Source organism: Felis catus, chromosome C1, assembly GCF_018350175.1.
Source record: "Felis catus isolate Fca126 chromosome C1, F.catus_Fca126_mat1.0, whole genome shotgun sequence".
Lineage (NCBI taxonomy): Eukaryota > Metazoa > Chordata > Mammalia > Carnivora > Felidae > Felis > Felis catus.
Genome location: NC_058375.1, coordinates 160,060,186 through 160,083,396, shown reverse-complemented (window position 1 = coordinate 160,083,396; position 23,211 = coordinate 160,060,186). Strand labels below are relative to the sequence as shown.

At 43.0% G+C, this 23,211-nt stretch overlaps 1 protein-coding gene and 1 pseudogene across 1 annotated transcript in view; one reads left to right on the top strand and one right to left on the bottom strand.

Moving 5' to 3' along the window:
• CYBRD1 (cytochrome b reductase 1) overlaps positions 1–22,770 on the bottom strand; it is a 35,548-nt gene extending 12,778 nt beyond the window's left edge. Inside the window, exons 1-2 of the mRNA XM_003990848.6 lie at positions 22,378–22,770; positions 5,665–5,873 (exon numbers count right to left, since the gene is read on the bottom strand). Coding sequence (XP_003990897.1) covers positions 5,665–5,873; positions 22,378–22,570 — 402 coding nt within the window. The 5' untranslated portion in view covers positions 22,571–22,770. The remainder of the gene's footprint in view (positions 1–5,664; positions 5,874–22,377) is intronic.
• LOC111559065 lies at positions 9,781–14,067 on the top strand (annotated as a pseudogene).
• Positions 22,771–23,211: the final 441 nt, after the last annotated feature.

Here is a 23,211-nt window from a genome sequence, read left to right as displayed (position 1 = left end):
ACCTGACATTCTCTCCCACGCTCTTCACACTCTGGTAGGACTGCTTCTTGAATTGTTCTTTGAAGGGGAGGGGAGCACAAACTGACTTCACAAACTCGGGTGAATGGTCTGCACGCAGTTAAACTTGGAGACTGAAGTGCAGGCAGTCGTGACCGCATAAGCCAGCAGCAAGCCAGCGCCTGCACCCGCTCCAGGAAAGTGGAAACTTCCTGTTCTCCAACCACAAGCGGCAGCTCCAAGGATCTAGGATTCATCTTGATTCAGAAAGAGAAACTGCTTCCCCTTTTTACTTTAAAAAAAATTTAATTTATTTTATTTTACGTTAGAGAGAGAGCACGAGCGTGAGAGAGGGGCAGAGGGAGAGAGAGACAATCTTAAGCAGGCTCCGCGCTCTGCTCGGAGCCTGACTCGGGACTTGATCCCACAACCTTTGGGATCATGACCTGAGCTGAAAGGAAGAGTCGCTAGACTGAGCCACCCAGGCACCCCTCCCTTTTTTAACTTAAGAAATCTGACAGAAGTATGTCTCTGTCAAAGCATATTTTTGTGGCTCATGAATTTTTGCAACTAAGAATACGGAGGCAGGAATCTCTGTAAATCATAATAAGTGGGGAGCTTAGCTCCTACCAAAAGCCTAGAATTCATTTCTTTCCACTGGGAAAGGAAATGTGCTTTCACTTAATTTCTCCCTGAGCACATCTGGGTGATCTGTTCTGTCACTTGTATGGAGAAGCAATGCAAGTAACTTGAAAATAGCTTTTATGGAGCAAAGGAATAAAGTTGGAATGTTGTCAACTTTTCCTGATAAGAAACTGTTCACCTGGTTCCTGAACAACCACAGGCACCAAGCACAACGTGAGTATTCACAATCTGTGGTGAGGGGACACCTGTCTGCTTGTTTGGTTTTAAAAATTATGTATATATGCTTTGTATATAACATATGATTTACTTGTATTGGAAACAAAAGAGCCACAGGTTCAAGCAAGTCAAACAAGACACATTTAAAAATTTAATAAGCCCCCAAACCAATCCCACCCACTCCCACAATGTGGCAGTGGGTTGGTGTATTCTCCCATACCTTTCTTTACACATAAACACATACATGCTTGTTTTCTCTTTCCTTTTTTATTTTAAATGACGTTTTACTAAACATATTACTTATTCTCCAGTATTTTTTATACTGAAGAATATATCATGATTTCACTCTTGGTCAGTAGACATGGCTACATTCCTTGTAATGGCTGTATGATATCCACCATGGATTTACCAAAAATTATTTAACCATTCCCTATTGATGGATATTTAGCGGCTTCTGGTTTCCTGCTTGCATAAACAATGTTGCGCTAAAAACCCTTTTTAGGGGCACCTGGCTGGCTCAGTTGGTTGGACATCCAAATTCAGCTCAGGTCATGATCTCATAGTTCCAGCCCCGCGTCGGGCTCTGTGCTGACAGCTCAGAGCCCGGAGCCTGCTTTGAAGTCTGTGTCTCCCTCTCTCTCTGCCGGTCCCCAGCTCATGCTCTCTCCCTCTCTCTCTCACTCCCTTTCTCTCTCAAAAATAAATATTAAAAAAAAAATCCTTTTTAGAGTTCCTTACGTTACAGTATTTTATTTCCACTCTCTCCAAATGTGGGATTGCTAGGTTAAAGGGTAAGCATATATATATATTTTTTAATTTAGTAGATATTAACACACTACTTCCCTAAAATTTGGTGACAACGCATTTTCTTGTCACTAGTGGAAAAGCAAAAGTGGAGAGCACCTTTGACCACTCACGCCCTTGGCAGCAAGGAACATCACCACTGTTGTCCTGTTAGTCTTGTGGGGGAAAATGACATTTTATTGTTGTTTTATTCTCTATTTCCCTAGCTTCTTACTGAGGTTGGACATTTTATATGTTGATTGGTGATTTAAGTTTTTCTTCTGTGACCTGCCTGTTCAAATCTTCTGTTTATTTTTCTGTGAGGTTGCCTTTTTGTCATTAATTTTTAGGAGTTTTTTTATATTACATATTAAACACATTAAGCCTTAACATATGACATGACTATTCCCATATCCCTTTGTGCAGTTTCTGTTGACTTTGGTATGTTTTGCCCCACATGATTTTTTATTAAAATTTTTTTTCTTTTTTTAATGCTTATTTATTTTGAGAGAGAGAGAGAGAGGATGAGCAGGGGAGGGGCAGAGACAGAGGGAGAGAGAGAATCCCAAGCAGGCTCCATGCTGTCAGCACAGAGCCAGATGTGGGGCTCGATCTCACAAATAGTGAGATCATTACCTGAGCCAAAATCAAGAGTTGGACGCTTAACTAACTGAGCCACCCAGGTGCCCCCCTCCATATACTTTAAAAAATTTTTTATACAATCAAATATGTCTTCTTTTTCCTTTATGACTTCCGGATTTCTTGTCAACCTGTGGACTCCCCAACTTCAGATTATATAGATTATTTGCTTCTTAATTTTCTTTTTCTCTTCTCATTGGGTTTTTAGGAATCTTTTTTCCTTTGTGTTATATACAGAGTCCTTTCGCTTGTTTGGTCTCTTCCAAATGGATAACAAATTATGATGGTAACATTTATTAAATAAGCATTCTTTCTCCACTAAATTGAAATACCAAAGTGCCAAAGAAAAAAATTCGTGTACTACGTGGACTGTTTCTGTCCTCTCTGTTCTTTCCATGATTATATTTTGTTTACTCTTGTATTAATAGCTTGTTTTGAAGGCAGGTCTCCCTTCACCTCTTTTTCAACATTTGTTTGATTATCCTTGGATATTTGCTCTGCAAGTTTAAAACTACTATTGGGCTTAAAATTAGAATTATATTATACATAAATATAGTTGAAGAGGGAAAGATATTTCTATATTAATTGTTCTCTTTTAGTAACATGGTATCTAATTATACCATGTTTTCTGTTTTTCAATAAAATTTCATAGTATTCTACATATTCTACATATAGATTTTATACTTTCGTTGTTCAACTTATTCCTACATATTCTATAATTTTATATTCACATTATAAATGAATTCTACTTCTTATTCTAAGTGGTTATTTCTAGTTTACGCAAAAGTTATTGAATTATGCATGGCTATCTTCTTTTTTTTGAGTATTTTTAAATGTTTATTTATTTTTGAGGGGGGGAGGGGCAGAGAAAGAGGGAGACGTAGAATCCAAAGCAGGTTCCAGGCTCCGAGCTGTCAGCACAGAGCCTGATGTGGGGCTCGAACCCACAAACTGTCGGATCATGACCTGAGCCAAAGTTGGATGCTTAACCGACTGAGCCACCCAGGTGCCCCTGCGTGGCTATGTTAGATCCAGGCACCTTCCCAAATACTCATTACTCTAACCATCTCTGGGTTACTAGACATACATTCTATGTATTTGTTTTTGCAAACTGAAAAAAAAGTCACAAATTCTCTATTACTTATACAGATTTTTTCATTATCTTGTAGCTAAAACCTCTAAAATAAATTTGAATGACAAAGATAGCAAGCACCAATGTCTTATTAATATAATGAAATGTCTTCAATATTTCACACTGTAAGCTGGTGTTTGCTGTTGGATGTTAGTAAAGGTGTTTATCATCGGGGCCGCCATCTTAGATGTCAAGATGTAGTACACAGTGGCTCCACATCTAAGAGGAGTTTGTTTTCTCCCAGTGTGCTAGAAAAGTTTAAAGTATCCGTTCCTAGAAAGTCAAAGATACAAAACAGTCTGGACCAGTGCCTTTTTTAGAGATAGATTTCAAAAGATCTTACCAATTTCATCTAATATTTTATTGTCCTGTTTAGGTTTTTTTTTTTATGTTTATTTATTTTTGAGAGAGGGACAGAGACAGAGTGTGAGCGGGAAAGGGGCAGAGAGATAGAGGGAGACACAGAATCTGAAGCAGGCTCCAGGCTCTGAGCTTTCAGCAACAGAGCCCAACGTGGGACTCAAAACCGGGAACCTGAGATCGTGACCTAAGCCTAAGTCGAACGCTTAACCGATTGAGCCACCCAGGTGCCCCAATCCTGTTTAGGTTTTCTAATTCCTCTTGGATCAAATCTGGTAGTCTATATTTGGCAAGAAAAGAATCCTTATTTCTTAAAGATTTTTAAGTATATTATATTAAAATTTAACAATCTGTCCTAATTTTAAAATAATATCTGTATCTATGATTAATTTTTTTCTTATTCTGAAGGTTGTGTATTTTGTTTTTTCTCAGGTTTGCAATGGTTTATCTCTTTTATTTTATTTTAAAGAACCAGCTTTTCATTTCATTTATAATTTCTTCTATTTTTTATTCATTTCAGTTTCTTACTTCTCCTATATTCACAGAAAAGTGAAGTTCACATTGATATCCCAATTAGATAGCTGGCTATATACTGTCCTAAGGAAGGGAAGTGAATTGCCGTAGTTCACAAGGATTTTTCAACAAAATGGTTACCACCAAAAAGATTTTAAAAATTCACCTTTTACTTTAGTGTCCTAGAATAGCCAAATCCTTATCACACTCCATTAACTTTTGTTCATATGCACTGCTCTCAAATGTATGTGTTTTTAATAAGTGAAGAAAAGACAGGGGAAAACTAAACTAATCACTGAGCCTTCAAAATCTAACAAAGAAGTAAAATTCATGTCTTCACTCATAAAGTTAGGAAGAAGAAATGACAGGGGCACCTGGCTGGCTCAGTCAGTTAAGCACCCGACTCTTGATTTTGGTTCAGGTCATGAATCCGGCGTCAGATTCTGTGCTGACAATGTGGAGCCTGCTTGAGATTCTCTCTCTCCATTTCTCTCTCTACCCCCTCTCCCTCTCTCTCTTTCACTCTCATAAATAAATAAATAAATAAATAAATAAATAAATAAATAAATGTAAAAAAAAAAAAAAAAGGAGGGGCGCCTGGGTGGCTCAGTTGGTTAAGCGCCCAACTTTTGCTCAGGTCATGATCTCACAGTTTGTGAGTTCGAGCCCTGCACTGGGCTCTGTGCTGATAGCATGGAGCTCACTTTGGATCCTCTAATTCTTTCTCTGTCCCTCCTCTGCTCATGTGTGCACACGCTCTCTCAAAAGTAAATAAACATGAAAATAAAATTTTATAAAACAAAAAAGAAAAGAAAAATGATAGAGGAATATGGGAAAGAAATCTTGCCTATGCTTGTTTATTTAGCACATGGAACTTGAAGTCCAGATAATGGCAGTCTAGGTGTTATGGAGACAGTAATTTCCCTACATAGATATGTCCATATTTAAAATCTCATGCTCAGGGTGCCTGGATAGCTCAGTTGGTTGAGTGTCCAGCTTCAGCTCAGGTCATGATCTCACAGTTTGTGAGTTCGAACCCCGCATTGGGCTCTGTGCTGACAGCTCAGAGCCTGGAGCCTGTTTCGGATTCTGTGTCTCCCTCTCGCTCTGCTCCTCCCCTGCTCGTGCTCTCTCTCTCTTCCAAAAATAAATGAACATTAAAAAAATTTTTTTTAAATCTCATGCTCAAGCTTAAAGACTGAATTCTGCAGTTCTGGTGGCCCTTCAGGGAAGAATACTTACAATGGAAACAAAATGGAACAGGGCCTAAAGGGAATGAGAAGATTATTTCCAAGAAATATGAATGTGTAGAAAACATCTACAGTATCTGAACTGTTTTGCTTTTCATATCATGCTTACAAATACACTGAGACATTGACCTGTAAGATGTAGAGTATGACGACCGTCAGTCCGACCCAGCTGTGTAGACTGTACATGTTGGGGATATTCTTGGCATTGTGGAAATCGAAAACAGCCACCAGAGAGATAATTGCAAGAATGGCAGCAACAGCGTGTAAACCTGCATGGATGGATTTCATCAGGAGCTTGCTGCATTTCCAGGTCCATGGCAGTCTGTATACGATGATGGCTAGAAAGAAGCAAAAGGGGACAGAACGTGGCATTGTTGTTTTCAATTAACACAAGTTGAACAGTTTGACGCGCTGAACGCTCCCTTCCATGAAACCCTTTCCACCTGGCTTCTGCTTCTCCCCTCTTCCCTGCCTCTCAGGGGTTCATTCTTGGGCTCTTTTGCCGGCATCTTCTTTATTTCCGACTTATGAACAAACTCTGGTGGCTCTCAGGGTCAATTCTAAGACTTTTTCCTCCCTCTACACTCTCTGTGGGTGATCTCATTCACTCCTTCACTGAGATGCTACCTACATGGCAGGGACTCCCAAATTCTCACCTCCAGTTCATACCTTTTTAAAGTAGGCTCCATGGCCAGCATGGAGGCCAACATGGGGCTTGAACTCACAACGCCGAGATCAAGCTGAGCTGAGATCAAGAGTCAGACGCTTAACCAACTGAGCCACCCAGGAGCCCCTTAAGCCCAGAACTTTCTTCTTACCTCCAGACCCACAAAATCCAACAGCTTCTTTACATCTCTATAGAGATGCCTCCAAATATCTCAAACTCAACACATCCAAAACCAAATTATTAATCTTATGACCTGGTTTCTTCATATAGTCATAGTTTGATAAGAAAAGACAGACTAAGGGATATATATATGCACAAAGATTTAACCGAACAAAAGAGTATATCCACATATTTTACAGAAAGGTATATCCAAATATAGATAAACATAAGAAAGATGTCAACTTCACTAGTCAACAGAGAAATGCAAATTAAAATCAAATGAGAATATGTCTACCACATATCTGAATGGCTAAACATGAAAAATGCCAAGTATTGCAGAGGATGTAAAGCAATCACAGCTCTCATGTTCTGCTGATGGGAGTTTAAATGGGAACAAACACTGTGGCAAACTAGCAGTATTCACTCAAGCTAAACTTATGCATAACTTATGATCCAGCAATTCTACTCCTGGGTATATGCCCCAAAGGAATATGTACATATGTTCACCAAAAGACATGCACTAGAATATTATTAGCATCACTATTTGTAGTGGCCCCAAACTAGAAACTCCCCAAATGCCCATCATTAATAGAGTGAATAAATAAACTGTGATATATTTACACCATGGAATAATATACAGCAAAGAGAATGAATGATCTATAACTAGAACATCACCCAATGATATGGATCAACCTATAATGTGGGTGCCAAGAAACCAGACATAAACAGTTATAGACTGTATGGATTCAATTTATACGAACTATAAAAACAGGCAAAACTCATCTCTGCAATAAGAAAAGTCAGGATAATGGTTGCCCTTGTGAGGAAGTGGTATAGTAACTGAAAAGGAACATGCAAGAGATTTCTAGCTTTCTGCTAATGTTCTGTTTCTCAGTCTGAATGCTGGTTACATAGGTGTTCACGGAGGGAAGATTTCACCAAGCTATACACCGTATGTACATTTTTCTGCACGTAGATTAAATTTCAACAAAAACATTTTTGAATAGCATTTTTTAAAATGTGCTGGTTTAAGCAATAGATTACATAGCCACGTTAAGCAGCATGCAATTTTTGTTCTGAAGACAATATCCTGCCCCTACCCACCCTCATTCTCACCCCTCCTGTCCATGTCAGGAAAACTTTAGAGGGCCGAAAATGTATGACAGGTGGATAAAGTCTGAAGAATACTTCCTCTGGAAGGTGGATTCCATTATAACAGCAGTGTATATTTCTTAGTTCCAGCACGAAAAAAAAAAAAAAAAAAAGCATATTCCCACTACAGACATTTATAATTTAAATATATAGAACTTCATAGGATCACAGAAATTTATGGCATTATCTAGTCCATTCTCAGTCACAAAGGCATAAACCTACAAAGACAGATGTGGGTTCAGCCTCTTTAAAGCCTACAGCAAAAGATGTCAATCTTCGTATTCGTTGGTTCCATTCCTTAACACTTGACAGCCCTCACCATTAAGACAGTCTTCTTTTTATCTAGTCCAAACTCTGAAGGATTGCTACTTACTAATTTTAGTGCATATATGGATACCTTATAAATGTTGATCGCTTATATTTCCTCAAGGACATGGAGACTTTTTGGATAATCATTTCTATATTCAATGAATCTTTTCAAGCCATTTAGTGCAACCAGGTATACCAGTTGACCCTTACACAATGTTAGGGGCAATGACCCCAACTAAGTTGAAAATCCACATATAACTTTTGACTCCCCCAAAACTTCACTACTAATAGCCTACTGTTCACTGGAAACCTTACTGATAACATAAACAGTTGATTAACACATATTTTGTATATGCATTATATACTGTATTCTTAGAAGGAAGTAAGCTAGAGAAAAGAAAATGTTAAGAAAATCATAAGGGGGGGGCGCCTGGGTGGCGCAGTCGGTTAAACGTCCGACTTCAGCCAGGTCACGATCTCGCGGTCCGTGAGTTCGAGCCCCGCGTCAGGCTCTGGGCTGATGGCTCAGAGCCTGGAGCCTGTTTCCAATTCTGTGTCTCCCTCTCTCTCTGCCCCTCCCCCGTTCATGCTCTGTCTCTCTCTGTCCCAAAAATAAATAAAAACATTGAAAAAATAAATAAATTTAAAAAAATTAAAAAAAAAAAGAAAAAAAATCATAAGGGCAATACATTTACAGTACTGTCGTGTGTTTATCCAAAAAAAATCCACCCGTAAGTGGACCTGCACAGTTCAAACCCATGTTGTTCAAGAGTCAACTGTACTTTTAAAATCTAGCTCAATGTCCCTTCTCATCCTTACTTCATCCTCTCTGAAGGAAGGAATGCATTTTGCTGTTTCTCCTTGTATCCCGAGCCTAGAACAGCCCTGGGCTCAAAGCATGTAGCTCCATAAGTATGATTTTTAACTCTTATTTTGAGATAATTGTAGATTTACATGCAGTTGTAAGAAATAATACAGACAGATCCCATCTACTCCTCACACAGCTGATAACATCTGATATTACCAATGGTAACATCCTACATAACCATAGTACAACATCACAACTAAGAAACAGACATCAATATAATCCACTGACCTAATTCAGATTTCACTAATTTTATTTGTGTGTGTGACTTTTGCGTGTTTTTTTAAATAAATGTAAGATACTTTCTTCAGGCTGATCAAAGTCTAGAAGTCAAACTGAAGTCAACTCAGACACATGGTTTCCCCTCCTTATGCTTTTTCTCCTTGGAATTAGTGGATATACATATCCCTGTGTACATGTGATTCTCAAGTTTTCATATAAATCATATGAAACATATATGATTCTCAAGTTTTCAAGGAAAGCAAATGTCTCATTACCCATGACTTTGTGACCTTTCATCCACACAGTGGAGCGTTTTGCAATCTGTGTGATCAGGCATTAGTAAAATAAAAATGTGGATAATATGAAAATCTAATAATACATCTCACCCTCTTCTGGGTTAACATGATTTATTACACACACACACACACACACACACACACACACACACACACACAACTGAACCCTTACAAACCATGCTAAGTGCTCTATATGTATACATCATAATTTTTACCTCAACTCTGTGAAGAAGGTATGATTACTATTACCATTATACAGAGGAGAAAGCTAAGGCAGAGAGATGTTAAGTAGCTTGCTTAATCTCAATTCACATTTTAAAAATAATTATTATTGTTGCTATCATCATCATCCTATCATCCAGGCACTGCCCTTATCTTAGATGAGGGAACTTGAACATCTATGTATGAAAAGGAAATACGTGGACTATGTTTGCTTGAAAAGCAAATTATGAACAATAAATCACAACAGCTTTTTCTCCCTGATCTGGATCCTGTTGTGTCAAAAATTTCCAAAATCAAAACTAACCTCTGATATTAGAAGTCAGGAGCAATTATCATGACCGAGAGAAGTTACGATGGTTACCAGGAAGATTCTTGGGTGCCTGGGGTGTTGTTTCACCATCCAGGTACGTGAGTGTGTTCATGTTATAAAAACATGTAACTTATGATTTAGGTACTTCTCTGCATGTGTGTGGTTCTTCAATAAAACACTTGCCTAAAAAAAAATGCTCAGTGAAGAATTTTTACTCTTCTAAATACTACAGGCATCATAGAGGAATGTGTTGAATTTCCTGCAAAACTAAAATCTTTGCTCCTTGAGTGTTAAAACTGGATTTTTGAACCTTGCACATTTACTCAAATGCTTTCAGACTGGTTGCACACAAGCTTTCCTTCTCTAGCAGTAGCATGAATGGACACAATGTAATCTTTTATTGATGATTTGGGGTTACTAATAAAACATACTGTCCTATTACCAGTGGAGAAAATCCTAAGGGGCTTCTAGAGCTGGAGAGGTGCTTCCCTCCCATCCGCATGAGCCCAGGCAGTTATGATGGTTCAGCCCCTGGGTCTAGTTTAGAGTTCTCCAATCTCCAATTTTAGTTTCTTGCTTAGGTTAGGGTGCTTACCCTCTTCCATCATCCTGTATAATCTTTTCTTCCTACCACCCTTGAGTTCTAATTTATACCTTTTTATGTTGACAAAAATCAGAACCTCTGTTAAATCAGGGTGATGGATACATGGGGATGTTATGTTACTTTCCGTATGACTGAAAGAATTCTTACTATTTTTCAAGTTAAAACAATATTTTTGTAAGTTCACAAACCCAATAGCGAATTAATCTCAGCCACTAAGTCGGCAGCCCGCGGAAACTGGAGGGGGCTCTCATGTGAGTGAGGCCTGGAGTTTCTGCCTCTCCTGGGTATGTGGAAATTCTGCCAAATATAAATAGTTGACTATCATTCAGAGTGTTCTTTAGATAAATGAAGGATAACTGCAAAATGTTACATTTGCATAAAGTGTTTACATGTTTTTAAAGATGTATAAATAACAAAAATACGGTGGACTCCCAGAGAAAAGGGCAATCTTAACAAAGCAGACCACATTTCTTAAACAAGAAGCTACTCTCAACAGCTATAAAAACTGTCTGGAGAGGGGAATTTAAATATTTCTTGCTTTTTTGGCTTGGCATTTACCTAGACACCATTCCTGAGGTTCAGTGAGAAGGAAGAAAAACGTCTCAAAAGCCCATGAGGAGGGGAAACGGCATCAAACGGCTACTTGTAACTGAAACAAGGGTTTTCTGTTAGAGGCCCGAGTTGGCAAGACCATATCCTCGCAGAAAACGAAGGGAAACATGAACACATATATATGTGAGAAATACATTTTAAATCTTCTTCAGAAGAAAAATGATTGGTAGTGGAACACACCAGGAAGAAAGAAGAAAGAAAAGAGAAAAGAAGGCAAAGAAGGAAAGGGAAAAGGAAATCAACACCTGTGTATAATTATTTCTCGGACAAATGAAGGCGAAAATATAGTAACTTGAACTGAATTTAATTAGAAAATTTCTCAGCTCCTAGCTGCATGATCAATGCAGGAATGTGTGAAAATATACATTCTCTAAGATGTAATCTCTGCTTTGACACCAGCTTTCCATCCATAAACTATCTATAGGCAATACAAATTTTAGATCTGTCAAAGCGTATGTGAAGAGAGAGGCACTTGGAGGGAGAAATGTCCCCAAACATAGAAAACAATTTGACTCTAGTTCTTCCGTGTTTCAGTCTTGTGATTCATGAAGGTAGGGGCGTGTCTACTTTGTTCAGTGTCATATCTCAGCAGTTAGCAAACAGCCTGGTACATAGTAGGACTTCATTAAGTGTTTGTTGAAAAAATAAATTTTTTAAAGTACAGTAGGGGCGCCTGGGTGGCTCAGTCAGTTACCCATCTGTCTTGGGCTCAGGTCATGATCTCACCGTATGTGGGTTCAAGCCCCACATCCGGCTTTGTGCTGGCAGCTCAGAGCCTGGAGCCTGCTTCAGATTCTGTGTCTCCCTCTGCCCCTCCCCAACGTGTGCTCTCTCTCTCTCAAAAATAAACACTTAAAAATAAAAAAATTAAAAAGTACAGTAATTATTTCCCAGCAAATGAGCAGATCCTCTTTGAAAATGCACAAATCAAAAACTCAAGTCAATCTGTACTGCTGATCCAAGTGTAAGACCAAGTGGTCCTTTCAAGCAAGTAAAAGGTAGTCTACACCTGGGCCCACTGAACAGCTTGATGTATGCTTTAAATGAACCCCCAAATAAAATAGGAGTAATTGTTTGAAGTACAGTGGAATTTTAAAACACTTACAAATTCTATTTAAATATGGCGTATGCGTTACACTTTCCTTAACCCTTTGAATGAGGTATTATTTTGACATCCTTGGTATACGCTCAGAGCAGGATTTACTAATTTCCCCATGCACCCAAGAATGTACCAGACTCTACGCAAAGATCTCCAGTTTAAATGTAAAAGCAGATAATCCTTTAAAATAATCTTCTTGGAAAGATTCCTACGGTAGCTGTCAAAGAGAACCTGAACTTTGAAGCACGAATGCCTGGAACCCCCGCCCGCTAGAGCTGCGCTAGCCGGAGCACCCGAGGCTGGACGGGCGGGGGCGGGCACGGGACACAGGCTGCGGTGGCTGGCCGCGGACTGACCGGCGGGCTTCCGCCTGGGCGGCCCCGGCGCGATCCCCCCGCCCTGGGCGCCCGCCTCCGGGTAGGCCCAGTCCGAGGTCTGGCAGTCAGTGGCAGAGCCTGGCGCCCCTGGCCCAAGCGTCCTCAAAAGCACCACGCCTGCGCTCCTGGAGCGCCCCAAGCTTTCCAATGCCGTGGCCGGGGTGTTGCACCAGCACACAAAATGGAGCGGGAGCGCAAGCGGCCAGCGGAGTAAGAAGAGGTGGACAAGACGATGGAACAGAAGATGAAGGAAGAGCAGGGAGAAGGGAGAAAAAGGACAGGGCATGTGGCATCCACACGACTCCTGAAACAATGCTACGGGCACCAGTGACAGTCACAACAAAGTTTATTACAATGAGAGGCAAGGCCGACCGATTGGGACCAACACTCTTGATAAGAGTGAGACCCCAAACAGCCGGGGTACAGAGTTTCTATAACTGATCACATCGTTTTATCATCACCTGGGAACAGAACAAAGAAACAGTTTCCAGATGAGTTAGAAACAGTTGCCAGATGAGTTAGAAACAGTTGCCTAATGAGGTGCTTATTTTAGACTTTCTGCCTCCAAGTTGCAACCAGTGGATCTCCTTGACCCTGCCTCTGATGCTCTTTTCTTTGAACTTTTGTTTCCTTAATTGATGAAGCCTAATTTACAAGAGTATGAGGTGTAGTTTACAAGAGCAAAGCAAGGCTGTTATCTCTTAGCCTTCCGTGTCAACACAAAGCTGTTATTTTTCAAGCTAAGCGTTAGCCCTACACTACAATTTAACCCTTACAGGCAGAGAGAATGTCGCTAGAGGAGAACAAGGAACAAATCCTGAAGTTGCAGGAGAAGCTTGGGGCCCTACAGGAAGAGAAGCACCAGCTTTTCCGACAGCTCAAGAAAGTTTTACCTGAGGGTGAGAAACGGAGGCTTAGGGAGCACAGTGACCTGACCAGGCTGACGTCAGCTGCGCAACAGCAGAGCCTGACTGTTCACACAGGAGCTCCCCTCCACAGCATGCAGAAGAGCCCCGGAGGGCACAGTCGCCCAGGCACCCTCATAGTGGCTGCTGGCAGGGCCAAACAGATGTTCCCACCCCAAGTACTTACAACCCTGCAGGAGGCGCGCTCAGCAGCAGCTTTCGCAGGGACCGCAGAGGTCGGCCAATACCAAGGCCGTGCTTATGGGACCGCCCACCTCGCTGTGGACCCCCTTAGCCAGCCCTAGGCTGCGCTCAGAACACCTTCCGCGTTTCCGGCACTGCGGTACCTGTCATGGCCACAGCCCTGTGCAGTGCACAGCCACCGTCAGCCCACCCAGATAGGGTTCCTCCAGCCTGGTGGTGACCTGGCCTGACAAAAGCCCTTGCAAACGCAGATGCAACATACTAACCCACGGACTTATTTTCTGACTCCTCCTCCCTGCACCGCATGCACCCCCAAGCTCTGCGTCCAGCCCCTGCCCCCTTTGCCTCTCCCCAGCTCCCTGTGCAGATGCACCTGGGAGGAGAGTCGGTCTTTGCAGCTACCAGCCAGCCTGGCCCTGGGCTCCATCTTCATCCAGCACAACCAGAATTCGCCATTCTACCACAAGTGACCATCAGACTTTTGTCTTCGACCTCACCGCCACTCCCTGCCATGGGTGAGGGTCCCCAGTGTGTCCCAGTCCAAAAAAATCTACCTGCCACTGCAAAAAAAAAAAAAAAAAAAAAAAAAAAAAAGAATCTGAGCTTTGGAACATGCCTGTGTATTCAAACCGTCTTGACCTTTAGAGAATCAAAATGTAGGAAGTGATTTGGATGATTTGGTAGATTTGTTTTAGTATCTTGGCACTGAAGCATCTCTTTAAAGTGACTGAAATCATCACACAGGTGGCTACCTGGTATCGAAGAGTGTGTGAAGAGAGAAAAATTCAATTAATTGCTAGATATTTAAATACCCAGAAACTCTGCATTGTAGAAACATAAGCTATATTTTCTTATGCTTCACATCGATATTATGTAACAAATTAGAAATGGTACTGGCTCTGGTATCACCTCTTTGACCCTAGTCAGACAATCTTTAAACTTAGGAGCTGAACGTCAAATCTTAGCCAGCTCTAAATATCTAGGGCTCAGGTTTTCTAGAAGAAAACTGTAACTCAGCTCTAACAAACTTAAATGGGAACAGCTTGTAGACAGAGCTACATTTTACTTATTTGTTTTACACAGTGTCTGGCATGCAGTAAGTGTTTAATAAATGTATGCTAATTAAATAGGATGATATATGAAAACTGGATGAATGAACAAACTTAGAAAAGTACAGCCAAAGTCTGTATAGTTCTTTCAAAGCCTATTTTTACCTTTTAAGAAAGTTTCTCCTGGAAGAAAAACAAAACGTTATAAAAAAACATTTCTGGTCTATTTTCTCAACAGAGAAGATTATTCTTTTTAAGGGAAAAATTTAAATCCCACAAAGTCAAGACAGAAAGTCACTTGTAAACTCGAGTGGATTTGGTCCGTAGATGTGTTTTGTTTGATCAGCACAATATTTGGGGGGTTCTGTTTTGGCTTTGTGGCTGGTTTACTTTTAGACTGAACCAGTTTTTTAAAATCTGTATTCTCCTGGATAATGGGAAGCTCTAGTCACTCGGGGCTGGCATCCCCATAGAGCCACAATCTGCTGCAGCTAAGAGGTGTCCTATTTTGTCAAAAGTAGTCACTCTCCAGTTCTTTACAGTCCTCCCTCCACCCTCAACATGCACACACAGAAGGCATTTCCCTTCAGCTGTATGAGGATCTGACCTTTTGTTAATGGTCTTAGTTAACAGATAAAGTAGCTTCACACTGATATTAGGAAACATTGCTCACAATAAAATGACCCCCTGATTGGTAAACTGTGTCTGGACTGGGAAAAGTAATGAAAAATCTATAAATACCTGATAAGAATGCCAAACTCTGGGCTTCCCAGAGTGCAATGTTATACCCTATGTTGCGTTCCTAGGGCTATCATAACAAATTACCAAAAACTGAGTGGCTTCCAGTAACAATAAATGTATTCTCTCATCGTTCTGAAGGCCAGAAGCCCAAAATCATGGTGTTGGCTGGACTAGTTCCTTCTGGAGGCTCTGAGGGAGAATCCAGTCCATACCTCTCTCCTAGCTTCTGGAGGCTGCTGGCAGCTCATGGTGTTGCCTGGCTTGTTGACACATCATTCCAATCTCTGCCTCCATCTTCATATTGCCTTCCCCTCTCTGTGTCTGTGTCTCCAATCTTCTCCCTTCTGAGGACACAAGTCATTGGATGTAGGGCCCACTCTAAATCAGGATGATCTCATCTTGAGACCCATAACTTTACTTCTGTAAAGACACTATGGTCACATCCACAGGTCCTTAAGAATAGGACTTGGACATATCTTTTTGGGGGACACTGTTCAACTCACTATATATCCCCTGCAGGAACACTGGAAGCCAGATCTATAGAGTATTGCAAGAGATACTGGCTGCTTTGGGGCATGGAGACCTAAAACTCTGATCCCACCAATGCAGATCTCATCTCCTGGTGAATAAACTGTCACCTGCAGAGAGGCTAGTTTATGGGGGGGATATATGGTTGCTACATGAACCACTGCAGAAAGGATGCCTGTTTGGGGCACCTGGGTGGCTCCGTTGGTTAAGCATCAGACTCTTGCTTTCCGCTCAGGTCATGATCTCATGGTTCGTGGGATCGAGCCCCACATCGGGCTCTGCACTGACAGTTCAGAGCCTGTTTGGGATTCTCTCTCTCTCCCTCTCTCTCTGCCCCTCCCCAAACACACTCTCTCTCTCCCTCTCAAGATAAATAAATTTTTTTTAAAATCACTTAAAAAAAAAAAAGAAAGAAAAGAAAAAGGATACCCGATGCGGTCACACTAGCAAGCTCTGGTTCCTATCCTACATCCTCCTAAGTGGGCTGGTGCCCAGTGTGGTCTTGGCAGTCTTGTGTGTCTGAACGTTTAGTTGAACACAGAAAGACATTCTCGTGGGTGCTACACACCTAATCCACTTCACATATTTACTTTATAAACCATCCTTGTAGGTATGGCCCCTGGTTTAGAGGACTGCCCAAACTTGCATTAATTTAGTAAATATTTATTGAATTCTGACTGCATGCTAGGTAATGTTCTACACACCATGGATACGTCAGTGAGGAAAACAGACAAGGGAACTGACATTTTAGTAGGAGAAGCCAATGAGTGAATAAATAACTAAAATAGTTGATGGTCAGAATCTGGGTAATACTGTATTTTCAGTTTGGCATCTATATAATTATCTGAAGGACTGGGTGAGAAGTGTGATAGGGAAAGAGGAATCCAGGATGACTGAATGAACATCCAGAAGGATGGGGTTAAGAGTATGGTTGTTTTTAAGATGATAGAAATTGTAACATGTTGGAAATAATCCATGGGGGGGGGGGGAGGAGAAACTTAGTGATGCAGAAGGAAAGGGGAGAACTGAAGTGATGATGTCTTTAGGTAGGCAAGAGGAGGCACAGGTCGTTCTTAGCAACATTCTAATGACCCTGAGGCCTTTAGAATAAAGATGCATTTCCAATATAATATGACGCCCATTCTTCCCTAATAAACCAGTACTGCCAAACTGGCTGAACAGGATAATCACTGAGGGGGGAGGGAGAGCACATTTACTTTAGATGTTATTATTATCATTATAAAATGAGTAAAATTGCATTTTGCTACAGAACGAATCACTCAGTCATTCAATTGCTATTTATTGGCCTACCAGTTGCCAGATCTACTTGTTATTCTGGGTGCCAGATATACAACAGTGAGCAAAGTAATCGTTTCTAAAACATTTTTATTAGTTACATTACAAAGAGATCTGCATGTATTTATAACAAAAAATGTGTTTTGGGTTGCCTTGAATTGTGTCTTCATGCTTTGTAAAAACCCTCATTTCCCTAAAATTGGTAGGTATTATTATTAATAGTGTCCTCAAGGCTGGGTTTAGAGTAGGTATCTGGGGCATTTTCTCCACCATTTTCTTTGCCAGGTGCTATGCCAAGAGCCTTTTCAAATCATATTTAAGTGGACTCGGATTTGGTCATTTTGAGATACATTATTAGGCTATGCCAACTGCCTTAATTTAAGGCCTACTCAATTTCTTTTTCTTAGTCTTTTAAATGTTACTTAAATGTAGTTAGATTCTCTCACAAAGCCAACTTGAGATCACCATACTATTCAATTTCTCTTCCTTCAGTTTATACAGTAAGCAGAGTTCTGCATGTGGAAAGGGAAGGAGTATAGAATTGCTGAGGCTTCTATTCACCCAATTTATATACGTGAATTTTCTACCTTTTACCAAATAACATATTCCACCTTGCTGAACCTTTTAAAAGGTCAACTGCCACTTTGAGAGGGTTTGTTTCAATCTTTTCTGTGGCCTTCTTTTCAAGGGCTGTTTCTCTGATTTCCTGGCAGTGTACTTATTTCATGGGAAACATTCCTTTTAAGAGAAGTACAAAGCCTCTTCTCAAGTTCTCTTTGAAATTCTTCCTCATTCACGTTCGCTAGGTTTCCCACTAGTTTAAAATTTTATTTCAGTTTTAGATGTCCTATTGTCTGTTATATTCTATTTTAGAATACATAGATTTCCCAAAATGTATTTGGACTATGTGCATTTAGGTATGCATGTACCCGCCCCCCTCCCCATCACCGCAACCCACACGGGCATTTATTTATTTTGTAACTTTTATGCTTACTCCAGAGCTTACCTCTTAAAGGTGCTTCACAGGACTCTTTACTTGTTCTCAAATGGTTTTACATGTTGTCTACTGTCTGTGTGTTATATTTGTAAGGCATTTTATGCTCAGCCTTCCCCTCCTCATCTCTACATAGTTGTGCATCACAGACAAACTCCATTTCATTGTGTTCCTTACTAGGGATCTGAAAGAGCAAAACCTAGATATTTCCTCACTGAAACAGTAAAAAAGTCTGTTTTAACATGGCTAGTCTGTACCGTGTGTTTCCCTCCTGGCTTACAAAGCCAACTCTTTAACGCTGGCCCTGCAACCAGAGCCCTCATCCTGCTGGATAGGAGCAAGTGTGGGGTGACCAAGATTCGTAAGAACTCAGTTATACAACGCATGTGCCTGTATGTATGAAAAAGCTTATGTTTATGTCAATGAAATACATGGTCTGATTAAAGTGCTTTCCAAGTCTGGAATCCAAATAGTAAACAGGACAGGGAATGTTGACAGAACAAACATTCCAAAACTAATACAAAGCCCGTAACTTAGCTTAGGGGAAACAAGGTTTGCATAAAAGCAACAGATGACCATTTCCAAAATATCCATTCACACGTTTTTGCTCAAAAGTCAGTATGAACAGATTAAGAAAAGTCCGAAGTTTCAAGAAACTAAACTTTTAGGAAAACTCTAATGGACTCTAACACGAATAAACCATTTCAAAGTGTATTTGAGATGAACCTTTTTTTGCTTCTCTTAAGAATACTTTGCAGAAAATAAGCATATTGCCATAAAAGCAGAGAAATGAACCTTGAAAATAGAGCCACTGGAAACATACTACTTCCCTGGGTAAGGTACTTAATTGCTTTGTGTCTTGGTTTATTCTTACATTAACTGTGAAAGAACGCACTCAGTGGGCATACAGGAAGCATTCAATAAATGCCAGCGATTGTTTGGTGACTGTCTCCTCTCTCGTAAGTCAGCAAACAGCTAATATCATCTGTGTTTCCCTTACCCTCAACTATGAGAAGACTCTGGAAAGTTTCCTGGTATTAGGAGCTGCTCCGAAGGGCTGGTTGGAAAAGATGAAGAGACTGTTGCCACTACTTGGAGCAAACAGGAGATGTTCACAGCTCTGGCCAAACTGAAGGGCCCCACCACGAAGGAAAGAGTGTTTTTGATGACAGTGACTTTGGGACTTGAGTCTGTTTTTCTCGTTTTAGGTCAGTGGCAAAATAACTGGGACTTATGTAACGAAATAACTTGGCTGGCCAATGGCAGGCGCACCCGCATGCCTGTCACAACCCAGGTAAGGGAAGCATTAGCAACTTGTCTGCCACCACATCCCAGAGTGGGAGAATGCTGGCCACACCTGCTGGAGACTGCAGCACGAGCTTTAAATGGAAACAAAAATCTTTTCTTCAGGAATGAGGTCGGAGCTTTTCTGTTAGCTTGTTTGATTCGGAGAGCCAGATATGGCTGGAGAAAAGGCAGCCGGCTCGGAGACAGAGCTAGAGGTTTCGGCTGGTGGCACCTCTTTCTGAAGCCTTTACACTTCTGTCCATTATTTTCTTTTTTATTTAAAAAAAATTTTTTTAACATTTTATTTATTTTTGAGACAGAGAGAGAGAGAGAGAGCATGAACAGGGGAGGGTCAGAGAAAGAGGGAGACACAGAATCCGAAACAGGCTCCAAGCTCTGAGCTGTCAGCACAGAGCCCAACGCGGGGCTCGAAACCACGGACCGCGAGATCATGACCTGAGCCGAAGTCGGACGCTCAACCGACTGAGCCACCCAGGCGCCCCGTCTGTCCATTATTTTCTGAGGTATAACCTCAGCTCACCATTTTCTACCTTTTTCTAAATACTTTGTCTGCAAGGCCTTTACTTCACTTTTCGAAAAGTGCCTACAAAGAAATGGCACTTGCGCCACTGGCTGGAGGTTCCTCCAGCCAAACAGCGGAGGAAGGAAACTGTCAGGACACAATACCACACACACACACACAATACCACACACAACCACAATAAAAACTGCCATGGATTGAAGGAGGAGGGGGGTGGACAAGTGAAATGGGTGAAGGCGGTCAAAAAACTTGACTTCCAGTTATAAAATAAGTCCAGGGGATGTAAGGTACAGCATAGTGACTACATTAATAATATTATATTGTATATTTGAGCCATTGCTAAGAAAGTAGATCTTAAAGGTTGCTCAGGGGGTACATCTTAAAAGTTCTCATCACAAGAAAAAAAAATGCGTAGCTACGTGAGCTGTTGGAAGTTAACGAGACTTACTGGGGTGACCACTTCGATTTATAAATCACATGTGTGGGGGATAAACTTAGGAATCCCCCGGGCTTACACCAATGGGTTAACAAGGCATAATGACATACAAAGTCATAAAATGCTCACACCTGAGTTTGGGTAAACCAGATTGGCACTCCAAGAATAGGGGAATGCAAAGACACCCCAAGAATAGGGAGGCACAAAGGTGCCAGGAGTAGCGAGGTGCAAAGACACCCCAAAAGAGAGACAGGGTGCAGAGTCCCCAAAATAGGGAGGGAGAGGCAAAGGCCTGAGACAGAAACAGTGCAAAGGTGCCTGATACATAGGTATAGGAAATAAACAAGATTAGATGTTCAGGGCGAAAGCACCCCCAATTTAGCACTATAGCAGAAAAGCCGCTTTCACAGGAGAATAGGGCCAGGTTAGGTAAATTGGTGAACTGGACTATGGACTGCTGTGCTGCAGGCAAAGCAGCCGGAAGCAGAGATGGTTAACAAAAAGAAAGGTGCCTTATTCACCTGGAGGCTATTCCCCCTGTCTGTCTCATCCCCTAGGCTAGCTAAGATAAACAGGCACTGCGCCTCCTGTCTGCTGTTAACAACCATCTACCCATCTGCCCGGTGCCCGGATTTTGTTTTATATTGACCCAAACCCCAAACCCCAAAAACTGTATTTCTTCAAACCCCCCCTCTTTCACATCCCCAAGTTAAAGTTCCTAGTTTCTTTGTCTCTTTGTGCACGCCCATCACGTTTGCAAGCCTTCTGATCTGAATAAATACGGACCCTTATTCGGGGCTCTTGTCTTTTTCCTGGACATTAGCCATCTCTTGCTTTCATCCTGTGTCTGCTCTTCTGCTGGCCAAAAGAGAACTCTAGACTTAAAGAGTCTACGACACACATATATAATCTTACACGTGACCATGTTATACACGTGAAACACGTTGTATGTCAGTTATAGCTCAAAACAAAACCAAAAACGAAATATGTCATCCACTGAACCCTCCCTCTGGGCTAGCCTCATCCCAGAGCATGAGTACACGCCCGGAGCTGCACTCTCGTGGGGCCAAACGTGGTCACAGCAAACCCCAGGGATGTCTCAAGCACAAGCATCTCCGGGAGCCAGGCAGCCGCAAGCCCCACCTGCCAGCTCCCGCCCCACTTCAAGGCCAGCGCCCAACAGGAAGCCCCGCGGGAGAACTTTCGCTGGTCGGAAGCCACAAAAACAAGTCTGTGAAGACAGGGCAGCCTAACCCCCTTTTGAGTCCTGGCAGCTTCCTGGGCTGGACTGAAGTGAACGCTCTAGGAGACGCGAGACTAGAGCTGATGCTTCGCTCACCCCGACCACCTTCACTCAGGCCTGAGGATGGGGCAACAGGAGACCAATTCTCGCCCTACCCTTTCCGCCTTCCTCTCCTAATCTGCAGCCGGGAAGAAAGTTCAGAGGAAGGCCTCGCCTAAAGAGCGTTTCGGCACCCATGATTGCGCAGGCTCCGTCCACGGGGGGCAAATTTCGGGGCCAGGGACGCTCCGCACTCCGGCCTCCCTCCTCCGCTCCGCTTTCTGGCGTCACGCGGCTGCCTCACGTGCGCCCCGCGCCCCCTCGCAGCAAAGAGTTAACCAAGCGGGGCCCGCACGCCGGGCCACCCGCTCCGCCGCAGCCGTGCCCAGCCGCCCCCCGCGAAGCATCTCGTGGCGGTGCCCGCGCCTCGCGCGCCGCCGCCGCGCCGCCCCTCCCCGCTTGCCCACGTCGGCCCGGGGCAGGCTCCGCGCGCCCGCGGCTCCCGGCTCCGTCCCGCCGCCACGCCCGGCCGTCTCCGCGCCCCGGCCCCCCGCGCTCGCCGAGCTCCCCCTCGCACCCGCTCGCACCCCCCTCGCTCGCCCACGTCAGCCGCACTCGGCTGGGATCGGTCGGGGAGCCCGGCCGGCGCGTCCCTCCCCGCTGCCTCCCAGGAGGTGCCCAGTACCGATGCCCTGGATGAAGACGAAGCCAGTGACCACGAGCACCGGGTGCCAGTTAAACTCGAGCGCGGTCCCATCCCAGCCGAGTCCCTCCCGGTAGTGGAGGACCCAGATGAGGGTGAAGAGCACGGACAGGAAGCCGACGAGCAGCGCCGACACCAGCAGCCCCAGAAAGCCCCTGTAGCCGTCCATGGCCATCAGAGCCCCATACTCCGCGCCTCGGCAGCGACAGAAATTCTGCCAGGCGGCGGCGGCGGCCTCCGGGCACTCCTGGGAGCCGTCTCCGCCCGGGAGGAGGGGCTTCCTCGCGGGCCTGCCGGAGTGTGGGGCCTCCCGAGGGTGGGCAGCTCGCGCTCAGAAACCCGCCCCACCCCCGAGATCTTGGGCCGCCCCCTGGCCCAGCATCCGGTAACCGATCCAGTTCGTCGTTGAGAGCGAGAGAGCGCGGAGGATTCCATGCCCGCCGCTTGCTTTTGACTCTGCCCTCGTCTCTTATTTGTGGGGAGACGAAGGCAGTGGTGCTCGCTCTAGGTTATGAGAAGAGATGGGACTGTGTGTCGATGTGGATTAAGGAAGCCTCCAGAGCCCCAGCCCTGAGGATTGGCCGTCTTCGATGCCAGGAATGCGCCAAGGAGGCCCTACCGAGCAAAGCAAACTACTCGCGGCTTGAGCTTTCGACAGGGAAGACAGACATCGTCTGGACCTTGGACTTGCCTATATAGTGTCAGAAATAGTGGATCTTAAATGCGCTCACCTGCACAAACCTATTTGTAACAAAGCCCCGCTTTGATGAAGTGAAGCTTCTTCACTCTTTTGCCCTCTTTCCAGCATCATTGTCA